Source organism: Arachis stenosperma, chromosome 2 (assembly GCF_014773155.1).
Source record: "Arachis stenosperma cultivar V10309 chromosome 2, arast.V10309.gnm1.PFL2, whole genome shotgun sequence".
In the NCBI taxonomy this organism is placed as follows: domain Eukaryota; kingdom Viridiplantae; phylum Streptophyta; class Magnoliopsida; order Fabales; family Fabaceae; genus Arachis; species Arachis stenosperma.
In genome coordinates, this window is record NC_080378.1 from 83,157,181 (window position 1) to 83,171,625 (window position 14,445).

At 32.6% G+C, this 14,445-nt stretch overlaps 1 protein-coding gene across 2 annotated transcripts; it reads right to left on the reverse strand.

Annotated features, from left to right (window-relative positions):
* Window positions 1–4,977: 4,977 nt before the first annotated feature.
* On the reverse strand, window positions 4,978–10,904 carry LOC130963674 (transcription factor bHLH48-like). 2 transcript variants are annotated; one of them, XM_057889775.1, is made up of 7 exons: window positions 10,096–10,904; window positions 9,855–9,986; window positions 9,607–9,672; window positions 6,717–6,785; window positions 6,388–6,459; window positions 5,739–5,946; window positions 4,978–5,359 (listed from the first exon to the last, which is right to left on the reverse strand). In XM_057889775.1, the coding sequence occupies exons 1-7, from the start codon at window positions 10,525–10,527 to the stop codon at window positions 5,322–5,324; spliced, it is 1,017 nt and encodes a 338-aa protein (XP_057745758.1). In that variant the 5' UTR covers window positions 10,528–10,904; the 3' UTR covers window positions 4,978–5,321. The 2 variants fall into 2 exon arrangements, with proteins under 2 accessions (XP_057745758.1, XP_057745757.1); XM_057889774.1 differs by lacking the exon at window positions 4,978–5,359 and adding an exon at window positions 5,403–5,621.
* Window positions 10,905–14,445: the final 3,541 nt, after the last annotated feature.

Here is a 14,445-nt window from a genome sequence, read left to right on the forward strand (position 1 = left end):
TTGTGTCATGCTCTCTGGGCTTTGATCCCCTTGATCAGGAAGCTCAGCACATGAGATGCTCAATTCCATTGTCAGATTGTCTCCACATAAAGGACAGGTGGTTTATGGACCGGAGAAATTGTGCTTACTATTGTCAGCAACAAGAAGCATTTCTGGATGAAGACGATGAAAGTCATTTTGAATTTCAGCAAGTTTCCCTCCCCTTCAACACTCATATCCATCACAGATTTTGTCAAACGCCAAAGTAACACCTTTGAAGCTATCAACAATCTCCTTTTGTTGCTCATTCAGTTTGCTATACGCAACTTTTTCAGAAAAATTATCCCTTACAATATTTTAATATGAACAAATCAATTCAGATTTGAACAAGCAATCAAAAAGACTCAATCATCAACAAGAACACATCGAATTCATTTTCTATATCCAAATTAATCTCAAATAAACTAAGGAATTAACCGAAAATGAACAAAAATTTTTGCCACTACTAAATGAATGAACCGAAATATTTTAATATAAACAAATTAATATAAAAACAACAAAAAGATAAAATAGAAAAAATACAAATGTAAAAGATGAAAAGTATAATACCGCCTAAATTTAGGCCCAGTGCATCCTATCTTGTCATGGGTTATGTAGATTTTGCCATAGCAAGTGTCCAAGGATCCATGATAGAGATCAAAGCAAAGAATCAATTTCCTCAAGAGCTTGTGCGAGATATTTAATTCTGGGATATATCTCAGTGCACCGAATTCCATTTCTTCAACGATAGCTTTCTTTTCTTCACTTAATTCGGCGAACACCCTAGCTATCGATCTTGTTAAGCATCTCAAATCGTAAGTTTTCTGCTAGGATTTGAAACATTATATTATGATATATTTATAATATAAAATAGAGTTGATTTAATGTGTATATATGCTTACATTGTAATGCCGCTTCTCTTTTTTTGAGATGGTCATCTTTTTCATTTTTTCTGTAAGGAATAAAAAATTGTCAATACTTAACAACAGTATCAAGTGAACCTCAATTAATTCACAAATGAACCGAATTTAGTTCAGATTTGAACAAAAAGTCAAAAATATTCAATTAGCAAGAAAAACACATTCAATTCATTTCTGCATGCAAATGAACTCAATTAAACTAAGAGATGAATCAAATTATCTATCATAACCAATAAGCTAACAACACAGTTTTATTTGATGTCCTAGTTATGGAGAAAAATAAGAAAAAATAGAATCAGAGAAACACGATCTACTAAATGAACGAACTTGATCCACTAAACATTAAATCGAACTAGTAGAAATGTGAGATTTACGAGAAATTAACTGAATATAATAACAATAGTTTACTCAGTACCTTGCGAAATCTTTGTTCTTATTTTTGTGTGTTTTTTGTTGATGAATTCAAATGCACCACCAAATTCTGCAGTAGTTTTCGCAGAGAATTTGAGAGATTTTGGGAGAAATTTGAAATTTCTTTGTTGCAATTTTGAGTTTGAGTAACGAATAATTTTTCATATTAGAGCGCGAAAAGGAGTGGTAACATTTGAGGTTTCTGGCGCATGTAACCACACTCTTTAATGAGAGTGGGTTCTTTTGGTGTTAGGCCTGCTTTGTTAGACTTAGATACAATAAGGCTTAAATGTGTAGCCCAACTATTAACTTTTATGACGGTTGGTGATAAATAATAATTTAAAATAATAAAAATTAATTCAAAATTTAAAAATTATAAAATTAATAAAATTATACAAAAATTGTACTATAAGTAATAGAAACAATCTATTGAGTTTATTCACCTTACTTCATATCATTATTTTTTTATTTTTAAATAGTTACTTTTGTTTATTGTTTTTTTTTATCTTTTTCTAGGTTATATTTAAATACTATAATACAATGATAAAATTATTAGAGAAAATATAAGTATGAATATTATTAATATTTTGATAATTAAAAATAATATTTGATTTTTAAATTTTATTTTTTATGAATCATAATAACATGTATTTTTAACAACATTGTTTCAACTAAATGATATTAAAAATATAAATCGTTGAAAGAAAAAAGAAGTGATATGTAGATTGTAGACGATAAAGGCACTATATAACTAATTAATACAATTACACAAAAAATGAAAAAAATTAATGAACACAATCATACAATCATCTAGTACATACGTTTAATAATTTAAAAAAATAAAAATAAAAATTATGGTCATCAACCAAATTCTAGTTATGCAAAAAATTAGCAAGAGTGGAGAGTGAAAAAGAGAAAGAGAAAGAGAAACAGATATGAAATTATGTGAGAGGAGATAAAAAAAAATATGAAATAAATATTGATTTATATAGTAAACATAAGAAGAGGAAAAAAATGAAATAAATATTGATTTATATAGTAAAGATAAGAAGAGGTAATGAGTATGAAAGGAGAGAAGGAATTAGATTTTAATTAAATTTATATCAATTAAAATAATTAATATTAGAGTATATACCTATTTTGGTCCTCAAAGAATTTCAAACCAGACATTTTAGTCCCCAACTAAAATTAATTACTCGATTGGTCTCTAACAATTAATTCCGTCAGTCACTTAGGCTGCGTTTGTTTACAGAGACAGGGACACTAAGACAGGGACACTGAGACACAAAATCGTGTTTGGCAGAGGAGACATGGACAGAGACAATGTGTCCAGAGATACTAAATTAGTGTATTTTGTGTCCATCTTGACAGGAAGGACACTAAGACACTAACAAGAGATACAACTTATTTTTTATTTTTTCTTTCATTATTCTTGTTAATTTTTCATAATTATATTTTTTATTGTTATATTTTTCATCTCAAATTTTTTGAATAAAAAAATGAGAATAAATTGAATTTTCATAATTTATTCTAGTTTATCACAAAACAGAATACAAGAATACAAAATTTTGTGTCTTTGTCCATCAGTATCTTATCTTGTCCTGTTCTTAGAAACAAATGTAGCCTTAGGTCCTTGGCTCCGTCAACTCTAACGGAAGACAAAATGGTCCCTGAAAACTCTAACATGGGATAAAATGATCTCTAACAATTCTAACAAGGGACAAAATGATCCTTGACCCCTTTATTCGAAAATGACAATGTTTTTCCCCAATTTTTATCATATCTCGCATGACCCTAACATTCATACTCTCCTTTTTCACCTTCACAGTCTTCTTTTCCATCTTTTTCTTCCTCCTCTTTAACTCCAAGATTAATCCATGGTGTAATTGTCACACGTGTCGCACCTACCTCAACATGTCATAGACCACACACTTCCTAAATCTTTGTGACTGGTACATCCACCTCTTCTGCACTTCACCCACCAAAAGCATCCACTTCTACGTCTTTGATAACATCACCTCCAACCCCGACAACGTCCACGACATACTCAAGACCAAGTTCCACAACTACTCCAAGGGCACGCCTTTCTCCACTCTCCAGCAAGCAATATAGATTATTAGACATTAGGACATTATGAAAAGATTCTCCTTCGACATCATATGCAAATTCTCATTTGAAATAGACACCGAGTGCACCATTCCTTCTTTTCCGAAGTCCAAGTTGGCAGACAGCTTCGACCTCACATCCAAGCTATTACAACGAGCAATGTCGTCGTTGCCGCTCATATGGAAACTGAAGCGATGACTGAACATTGGTTCGGAGAAGAAACTGAAGGAAGCGATCAGAGTGGTGAACAATGTGGTCATGGAGATGTTAGGGCATAGGAGGAGGGAGATGGCAACGACGACGACGAATCTTAACAAATCAGACTTGCTGTTTGGATTCATGGGATCCATCGAAGACGACAACTAGTTCAGAGACATATGCATTAGTTTCCTGAGTATGAATTGGTTGAGAACAAGTTGAGAATTTTTTTTCTTGTGAACATTAAATTTATAGAGTGTGCATTGTGTAGTTTGAAGTTACAGTATTAGACTGTTAGTGTTATGCGATATATGATGGAAATTGAGAGAGAACAGTGTCGTTTTCAAACAGAGAAGATCAGGGACCATTTTGTCTCCTGTTAGAGTTGTCAGAAACTATTTTGTGCTCCGTTAGAATTAACGGAGTAAAGGACCTAAGTGACTAACGGAATTAATTGTTAGGGACCAATCGAGTAATTAATTTTAGTTGGGAACTAAAATGTTCAATCTGAAATTCTTAGAGGCCCAAAATGGGTATATACTCTTAACATTAACATTGAAAACAATAATATAACCTATATAAAAATAAAGAGTAATAGAATATGAAAAGTTAAGATTAAACGCTAATTTTATAACTAATAACTCAACTATAACTAATAAAGAGAAATAATATTAAAAAAAGAATCATATGACATTATACAAATATGGGTTATTATGAAGAAATAAAAATACAATAAAAAAAAATATGGTATATTATAAAAATAGAAGATTATGCTACTTAGAAGAAAAATCTTATATAATAACATAGAGTGAAATAAAAAATTTAAAAATAATTTTGGGACTACCTTGAATTCTCTATTAATATATTATAAATAGATAAAATTCAACTTCATGAAAAAACAATTTTTATTTATGGCTTAGTTTTTGAAGTTTTTCCTATTTACGGAATAAAAACAAGAGAAACAGAAAATATAGCCTTTAGATTTCTGGTACAACTCAGATTTGCTACGGTCTTTCCCGCTGCATTTTTTCAACTTTTCCTTCTCTGTTTTGATACAGCGTTTTAATGGGACATTTGATAATTTTAGATCATTGCCTAAGTGCTGTGTTTCCGAATGATCCATCGCATTTTGAATGAATCATCAATAGTTTCATAATTAAATATTATATAGTCTTCCATATGACAATGCAAAATCGGTGCAGAATCAAAATAAAACCTAGCAAGTTGGTGCTACACCATTGTTGGGAACAACGGATCACAATAGAATTGGAGTAACTTGTTCATGAAAAAATCTTCACAGAAGAACAAACCCTCTTCGGAGCACTTAAAGGACAAAGCAACAAACTTCAATGATAGTTAAGTTACAGTGGCGTTCAAGGAAATGATCTTACAATTTGAATCACTCAGACTCAATCACCTCATTGATTGAATGCCCACTGTAGGTATACATAGTAAGTAGTAACACCAATATTTTATATAAAAATAGCATACCAATTCTTCTTCCTTGCTGGCTGAAGAAATTCCAAGTTTCCAACTGACTGACAAAATAGAAGACAAGGAAACTCTGCAAATGATGAGGCTCCTCAAATCACTGCTAACTGCTAATACTATATTGATATATACAATACTAGGCTATTTGCTACTAGTCACACCACTTCTGTACTCCCTTCAGAGCTCCATCTTCAACTGATTCGATTGCAGAGGTACTGTATCACAATCTAGTTGTTAAATTCAAAGGTAATTTAACAAAAAATAAATATAAAGAAAATCAGATTTAGAATTCCCATGCTCTCATGACACATTTAATAACAGCCATGTACTTGTCTAAGCGATGCAAATGTATTAATTTGAATAAATTTAAGAGTTTTCTAGTTTGTTCGATAACTGCTTGAATGCGCTATCTTATTCATTAGCATCCCCTCCCAGATTTGTTTGTGATCTTCATTAATGCAAAGACAGCTGCAATCCCTATTAAGGAAACCAATGTAGTATTTTGGTAGGAAAAGCGATGAGTTTAAATTGGAGAAAAATTTAATGTGCTGTTTCAGAAGATGCCGGTGAAATAGAAGCTTAACCCGTATCTACCTGAATTAGCTGATGAATCATAACTCAACATTGAGTTTTCTGGAGTCATGAAATTGGTGTTTTCTTCTTCCCTTCCCCAAACTGGTTGCTGGAATGCATCAAATTGCCATGGTTGCTGATATTGTTCTCTATTTCCATTGTTTGGGATTTCCGGCCACATGAGGGGTGAAACCATGTTAGGAATGCTACTGTCCATTAGAGATGCCCCCTTTAAGTTGGCAAACAAAATTTTATCAGCAGTTGGAAAGTAAATAAAATCTGAATTGGCCGAAGTGGACCGGTTGCTTCATCTAAAAAATGACAAAACCTATGCCAACTCCAACTGAACACATTCAAGCATTATTTTCAATGACATTTACCATCAATTTATGGAATGGAGGAGCAAATGCAATGGTCCTTTGGTAAAATTCCCCTGAGAAATTTCACTTAGCGACTATAATGGATCTAGATAATTGAGTGCAAGCATTTGTGTTTTACTGAGAAATAATACTTAAATATTTTTTCAAGGAATAATAGATGGAATCTCCCTTCTGGAGCCCAAAGTAAGCCATGTTAAGATAGTTCAGATTACTCCACAAAGAAACATACTTAAATTCTTTTTCAGCAGAATAGAAAATGGGGAAAATAAAATCATTTCATAAATACTTACTTCATTAGGCATTATGCTGTCAAGGTTGAAATGAATTCTTGGGTTAACTGCTGCTAGTTTCATTGATAAAAACTGAAACGAGATCATAAGTAAATCAGAATGAGAAAAAGTTTGATGGGGATAAGTCAATAAAACTGCAGAGTGTTCCAATAGAAAGATCCACAGTTCTTCGCAATAATTTTATATATGTTTACGTTTACAGTTCACTTGGTAGATCAAACATTGACAAAGATTGTTGCATTATCCAGTTAGACTAAGAACCAGATTGCTAACAGCCACTTCTCAATTCTCATTTTGTGCCAAAACAATTTCCTACATCAGAATCTGACCTCCACTTGTCGCTGTAGAGATTGGACATGGTTGATGATTTCATCCAGAACCAATGCTGTGCCTGATATCTGTTAAGCAAACTTTGTCATCTCAGCTAATTTCAACTTAATGGATCAAAGAGAGAATAAAACATTATAGTCTTGATGCAAACGTGATAAAAAGTAACACATGAATTAGTAATACAAAGGGATAATTGTATTTAAGTGTCCCAATTAGATTCTTTTCAAATGTTGAGAAACATTCAGCAACTAGATTTATATATTTTGGTTAATACACACTAGTTTTTCTCATTGCTGCAAAGCAGAATGATCTGTTTTCTGCATCATGATTCAGATAAGCTACATTCAAACTAAATCCTGATTATAAGGTCTAAAGATACAGAAACAAATGAAAAGAAGAGACACGTGTAATGATGGGCGAAAATCATTTAAGAGTGCAAAATCTTGGGGAGGAATTAACCATGATTCTAATGTTAAAATTATATTTTGCAACCCCAATACATCAATGTTGCCATCTGATAAATTATCCAGTGTCCCAATACAGACTTGCAAGATAGGATAATTCAAGGCCCTACTTGAAAATATCATTATCACAACAACCCATAGTACAAACTTAAATTTTGTAGATAGAGGTATCTATTAATTTTAGGTGGAACTGATTTTGATCAAGTACAATGTTAAAAGCCAGTTAGGTCCCTCCGTTGGGTAGATGCACTACCAAAGGCATGCATTCTTTCCTCATCCCATTTTCTTAATCACCTAAATGATTGATGGATACCAAACCCGGTGAGATGATGGAACCATCACCATCACAAGCTGGTTTAACATTTAAACTTCCCTTTAGGGGACCCATGGATACATATCATAGGGTGTGTTTGGAAACCATCAACGTAAGACTTATTTTCACCAAAAAAAGAGTCTTTTGCAAGAAAATAATCATGTTTGGGTAAAATCTTTTAAACATATTATAATCAAAACTAAAATTTAAGCTAAAAAACAGCTTATAAGAGAAAGAAATATTTTAAAAAAGATTATAATTCAAACATAAATTGATTATCACATAATCAATTATTTTAAAAATCGGTTATACAAATAAAAATTATTGAAATAAGTTTAAGTTAAGCATTTCCAAACACACCCTTAGAGTCCCAAACTTTCAACACACCCAACTATGTGTCTCTCACTTGAAGCCAGAAATCCAGCTAGAAACCTCTCTTCTCGCCCCCACACCGCGACCCTCCTGTCTCTTCTATAAGCCAGAAGGTTGAGGAAAGAAACCAATGAGGATTACCCCAACTGTCCTGTTACACCTCATGTAGCGTATATCTTTTGTCCTTTCCTAAAAAAGAAATTTAATTTGTAGAAAAATAAAAAGTCACGATACTTCAATTTTAGGGTAACATCCTTGTCTTGATGTGAAATTTTGTCTAGGTTAAGAACAGGTTCTTTCACAATTAACGTCTAAAATCCAAAGTAAGAAATAAATTACTGGGACGAAACCAAATGGACGATGGAGAAATTTTTCTATTAGTTACCTCCAACTCCATGCAACATTAACTGGATATATCATAAAGGTATGCTTGGAAATTTTAAAAATTAAAATCTTGATGATTATTTATTTACATAATCAACTATGTTTGTATGACTCTTGATATAATAGGTGGTTGACAGGTTGAGTCAAACAATTTTAAACGTTTATGTTAAAAAATTTACATAAACAATTTATACATCCTATGTATTATTTGGACTATATAGTAAAATTTGCTTCTGTATGGTAAAATTAATTATTAAAATAGCTTGGGTAAGAGTGACTTCGTTTCTTCATTCCAAACATGCTAAAAGGCTAAAGCCTAAAACAGAAGATCAAGTTGGAACGACAAATTTAACCTTCAGAAACTCTAAGTTGTAAGTTGTAATTAATTTAATCCAATAATGAAAGAAAAGGCCACTAGTAAATACGCAAATAAGATAAAGAAGGGTTAAAATACGCAAATGCCATTAGTAAATAATAGTAATGAGCGGTTTTTTTTCCGTTGCCATGTACAAGTCTTTTCCTAACTAAGTTCAACAAAAAAAACATACACATGCCTCATTGTTTTTCTTTTTTTCTACTTTTTTTTACCATAAAAATTTTTATTAGAAATCACAAAAATTTATTAGATATTAATATTTTGGACATATAATTTTTAAAAATTTTTGTACTGTATATTAAAATACACTAAAATTTTTTGTATTATATACCAAATTTTTTGTATTATATATTTATGTTATGTGTATATTTTATTAATTAAATATTAATATTTTAAATATGTAATCTTTTAAAAATTTATGTTATGTATTAAAATTTTTGTATTATACATCAAAATTTATGTACGTTAATTAAAATTTTTGTAAAGAAAGATGACTATCATGATAACAAAAGCGACTAAAGAAAAAAAAAAGAAATTAAATAAAAAAAATAAAAGAAAAAGAAGACAACAACCACGATGACGATATCGTTAAAGAAGAAGCGTGCAAGAAGTTGAGACGACGACGTTGTTGGGAAAGACGACCACTTTCAAAAAAGACACCCGTATATCTGACTTGGTGGAACTTGCCGGCGTAGCTTCATTTTTATTTTTTATTTATTTTTGAGGTAAAAGCATACACTTTCTTTTTCTTGAGGCTAAAAGGTGACAACGAACAAAATCCGATTCGTGCTTTCCTTTCTTAAACCCCGTAACCAGAGACAATTGCACTTTTTCGGAGACAAATTAGACAGAAAATCATAACATAATCATAAAACAGAAAACCCAAAAAAAAGTTCAAATTAATTATTAATTAATACTTCTAGTATTTATTTATTGCAACAACTAGAGTGGTTAAAGAGTAAAAGGGGGAATGGACCGACCTTGTTGCAACCCGGGACCAGCTCTTGCAAAAGTTTCATCCGAGCATTTATCTTCTCTCTCCTTGCCTGAAACCAAATCAATTAATTTAAATAAAAATTATAAATAAATATAAAATTAATAAATATAACTTGCAAAAGTAAAAGTACAAGTAATTAATTTTTAAAATAAAAAACTATCATTACTAAACCTTTTTGCTAAGGCAAAATTTAATTTAATGACTATAATTAAAGAAACAGATTACGTTTACCCTCTCTGCTAAGCTATGGCTATCAGTGGCTTGACCTCGACGAACGCGAACGTGAACGTACGGAAGCTTCTCGCCGTCGCCGGAACTTTCAGCGGCAGCGACACTCTTGCTCTTCTTCGACCTCGCCTTAACCTGCGTTTTTTTCACATAACCACCGAATTCGCCCCCTAAATTAGCTCAAAAAATCAGAAACCCTAATTTATCGGAACGGTTTTATCGATTAGAGCGTTTTCGGAACTACCTTCTTCTCTCGCTCCTTCCTCTTCGCGCCCTTGTTCTCAACCGCAGGATCGCACTGAGTCGAGCTCGGGTTGGAATCGGTTTCCCGCGGCTCGTTTTTTACCTCCGCCACCGGTGGAGCCAGCGGTCCCTCTCCGGCGAACACGGAGAACCTCGCAGCGCGCTCGATTAGGGCGGTGTTGGAAGGGAACGTGAGCTTGCGGGTTCCGTCGATGATGCTCATGATGGAGGGGTAGGGTTTCAGGATGCTGGCGTGGCAGGGCGGTTTTTCGGAACCGGTGGGAGCCTTATCCGGCGAGTGGAGTAGCTTGACGGCCTGCGGCGGAGGTAGCTCGAGGAGCGCCGTGAAGGAGTTGGTGGATTCCGGCGCCGGAGCCATTAGCCCCTGGATTTGCTCGTTGAATTGGATGGAGTCTAGTGCGGCGTGCTCCATGAACTGAGAAAGAGAAACAAACCGAAATGAACCGTAAGGAACTGAAAAACCCGAACCGGGTCTATTGTTGATAATGGTGGGAAACTCGAGAACCTAGCGTTGTTGTTTGGGTTTTGAGATTTTTTTGAAGCCTTGTAGTGCTAAAAGGGAAGCATGAGGGACTATGGCGTGTTTGGGAGTATATGATTATTTGTAACTTGTAAGTGATGCTAAGACTTAAAAAAAGGGGGAAGCGCTTTTAATGGCGGTCAATGTGGTTCTGGGTATGTCTCTCTTTCTTTCTCACTCTAATTGAACTGTCTTCTGTGTGTTTCTGGTCTGTGATTCTCTTTGTGGGATTGGTTCTTCTCCGCCATTTGAAGCACTCTGAAAGCAACGTTGCTAGCTACTCTGTCTCTCGTCTAGTGCCCATTTATACCTATTTCTTAACAGAAAAATAATATGTCATCTTAAATATTTAAAAATGATTTATTGTTATAATTTTTTTAATTAAATATTAACTTTTAACTTTTTTTAAATAAGTTAAGTATTATTCTTTAGAGACCATAGCAATTGCCTATTTAAAATCAATGCTAAATAAGTAAAAAAAATTGTCTTCACTACATCTACATACATTTTCGGTTACTAACGGAATTATCTATGTATTATGTATACATAGTATAATTGAACTAAAATCTACGAAATTTTTATTCTAACTTGAGTAACAACTCTCTAATAGAATAAGAATTACAAAGTGATTTTGGTATATTAGAACTAACTAAAATTCTGAAACTCTATTTATATTTAGCTAGTAATTTTCATTAAACCTTGAAGACCTAAGTAAAATAGAATATTTTGTTGTAAAACATTTAAACTCAAATCAAAATAATAATAATAATTTATTCTATTTAGTATTTATAACAATAAATAAGATCATTTATATAAGTCATATAATATGAAGTAGTTAATGTGATTATGATCAATTATATGTATTACTCATAAATAAATTAGAGTCGCAACTGAACCATGATGACATTATACTAATATACTTAATAACATAGATTAAATTTGGATGAGTAATTTAAAAGTTACATGTGAAAATAATCTCATACATGTCTATTTAATTATTCCTATTTTAATAAATTTTATGAAATCATAAGTCAAAGTGAAAACAAAATTAAATATTTTATTTCTGTAGAAATATCTATATCATAAATTTGTCTAAACCATATGAGCATCCAAATGAGAAATATGTATTCCCACTGAAATAATATATCGTAAAATGATATGACACCCACTTGAATAAGATTCACATGAAAGACATTGGGTGTTTATTCTTACTAAACAAATATGCATGCATTTGTGGAATTTGTGCTAATATGCTCAATAGATACTTAAACACTTTGAACTCTTTTATTTAACAATTTAAAATATTAAACTACTGACACATCGTCAAAAAATAACTCAAATGGTCTTTTAAATCTATTTTCACAATTTGTAACAAGTATTTTATAGTCACCAAATTGGATGTCCTCAAAAAATATTTTATATTCAAGTATTTTAGTGAAAAGAGTAATAAGTTTTTTCTCAACACATTTTTAAAGAGTTCTTCCAAATTGAGTGCAAAAAAAAGAACTCTTCTAATGAGCATACAAATATACATGTAATGGATCAAAATTGTTTTGACATCTAAAAAAATAATAAATGATCTCTAACTTTATTTTTTGACTTTATATATATGAACATGTAATGTTTTGTTATAATAAACTTGTTTGACTACTATTTGGTGATCCATTATTTAACTCATTTAAATATCTGCCATAAATACTAATAATATACAAAATAATCGTAAGTGTATAAATTTAGTATATATCAAATTACTGTTAAAACATAAAAAACCTCGTACACTTTAAATTTTATAACATTCTTGAGATACTTAATGAGAATGTATTTGTCTCTCGTAGAGTTAAAGGGATTATAACCTTGCAATCCTATATATCAAATCCTTTTAAGGTCTTACAACATAATTCTTTTTCCGATAATCTAAATGTACTTGTAGAATTATCTCAATGTATTCGAATTCCTAATATAAAAGAGGAATGTTATTAACACACAAGACCGGCAAAATTATACTAACTCCCACTGAACTGGTATATAGTCATCAACCAAATTTACCTCAAAAGATCATATGAGATAATAATTTGATAAAATATAAATTACTAATGACCACTACAAGAAAAACGTTGAGTACCGTCGAATGTACTGTCAGAAAAATAAATAAAATCTGACGATGCACTTTTTACTGTCGGATAAAACCTCGCCAGTAACAAATTATCGTTGGATTTTATTCGTCCGATGGTAATTGTGTCAGATTTTGCGACGGAATATGGTTATCAAGAAAACAAAATCTGTAACAAATTACTGTCGAAAATTTTCTGGCGGTAACGTTGGTGCCAAAGCATACGCCTTTGCGCCGTCTTACCGGCGAATTAATCCTATAGTAATGCCGATGGAAATATTTTTCTTTAATTTGTTCTTGGAAATTTGGTTGAGCTGTTACATTAGTATATTACAATGGTAATTCCGACGGTAAATTTTTTTAATGATCTTTTTCCGTCCATCTATAATGTACCATGATAATTAATAATTGAAACAATGCTTTAAATCTAATGTGAAATATCAAATATACAAATTAAAAATACGAAATGATGGTAATTGAAATATCTGAAGCAATGCTTTTTAGATTTATCATCTTCTTCCTCTGGTTCACCATCCTCTTCTTCCAAAGTAATTTCCTGATCATCGAACTCGTCTTCCTCTTCTTCATCGCCATCGACCCTGTCTTCTTCTTGAAGATCATCATCCTCTGGTGGCAGTGCGTCGTCATCTATTCCAAAGTCAATAATACCATCATCCATAATAGCTGACCTAAGAGTGATTGGATCACTGGTATTAACCACCATTTTCGAAGGAGTTGGGTCATCAATCTGGTAAGGTTCCTGACCCTCTATCCCATAAGACTTGATGCGGCCTCTTGGCTTAGTCTTAACCACAACCAACCAACTAGACTTGCATGAACTCGGATAAGGCAAATAGTATACATGTCGTGCATTTTGAGGTAGAATAAAAAGATCGTAGTGGCTATATTTCTTGGTTACATTAACTTCAGTGATATCGTAGTCCTTGTGCTTTCGTGTTTCTTGTCACAAACTTAGATCATACCATTCACATTTAAACACGTACACTTTGCACGTAGTGCGACAGAAATTCTCTAATTGAATTATGTTGTGCAATACACCAAACCAATTAGAATGACCACTGCCTGAATTCCCATGAATCCAAATTCTGGTATTATCTGTTTTCTGTCCAATCAACTACTGTAAAGAATGGAACTGATATTCATTAACATTGTATATCGGGTAGCTAGTGCTTGTATTCATTGGTCCCCAACTAAGTGCAACTAGTTCCCAATCTGTTGTGTCAGTTAGATGCACGCTAATGTATTCTCTAAACTACTATGGAAAATTATTCAATACCGCGGAGTGGAAGTTAGTACTTAAGCGGACTTAGCCGCTGATTGAACTGATCTCGAAGCGGACCGGGTTGCTAGTACTGCGGGAAGGGTAGGATTTGAGGGGGCAAGGAGTTTCTTGGATTCAATGAGAAGGCTCGTGGGTCCTTCAACTAGTATGAAATCACTAATGGGAGGCGATTATCTGAAACCTTAACATAGTCATATTCAAGTTATCCCAATAGTCAATGAGCTTCCTCTTGATCTTAGGTGCGAAGAGAAAGATCTCTTTTTTATGACTTCCACTTATCTATCGATCCCGGCCCGGAAAGCGGACTTGACTTCGTTCCTTGCTGTGCGGGATCTAGTTCAACCTCGTGCTGGGTAATCTATTACGATAACATTAGCCCTTCTGTCAAGACTATAAA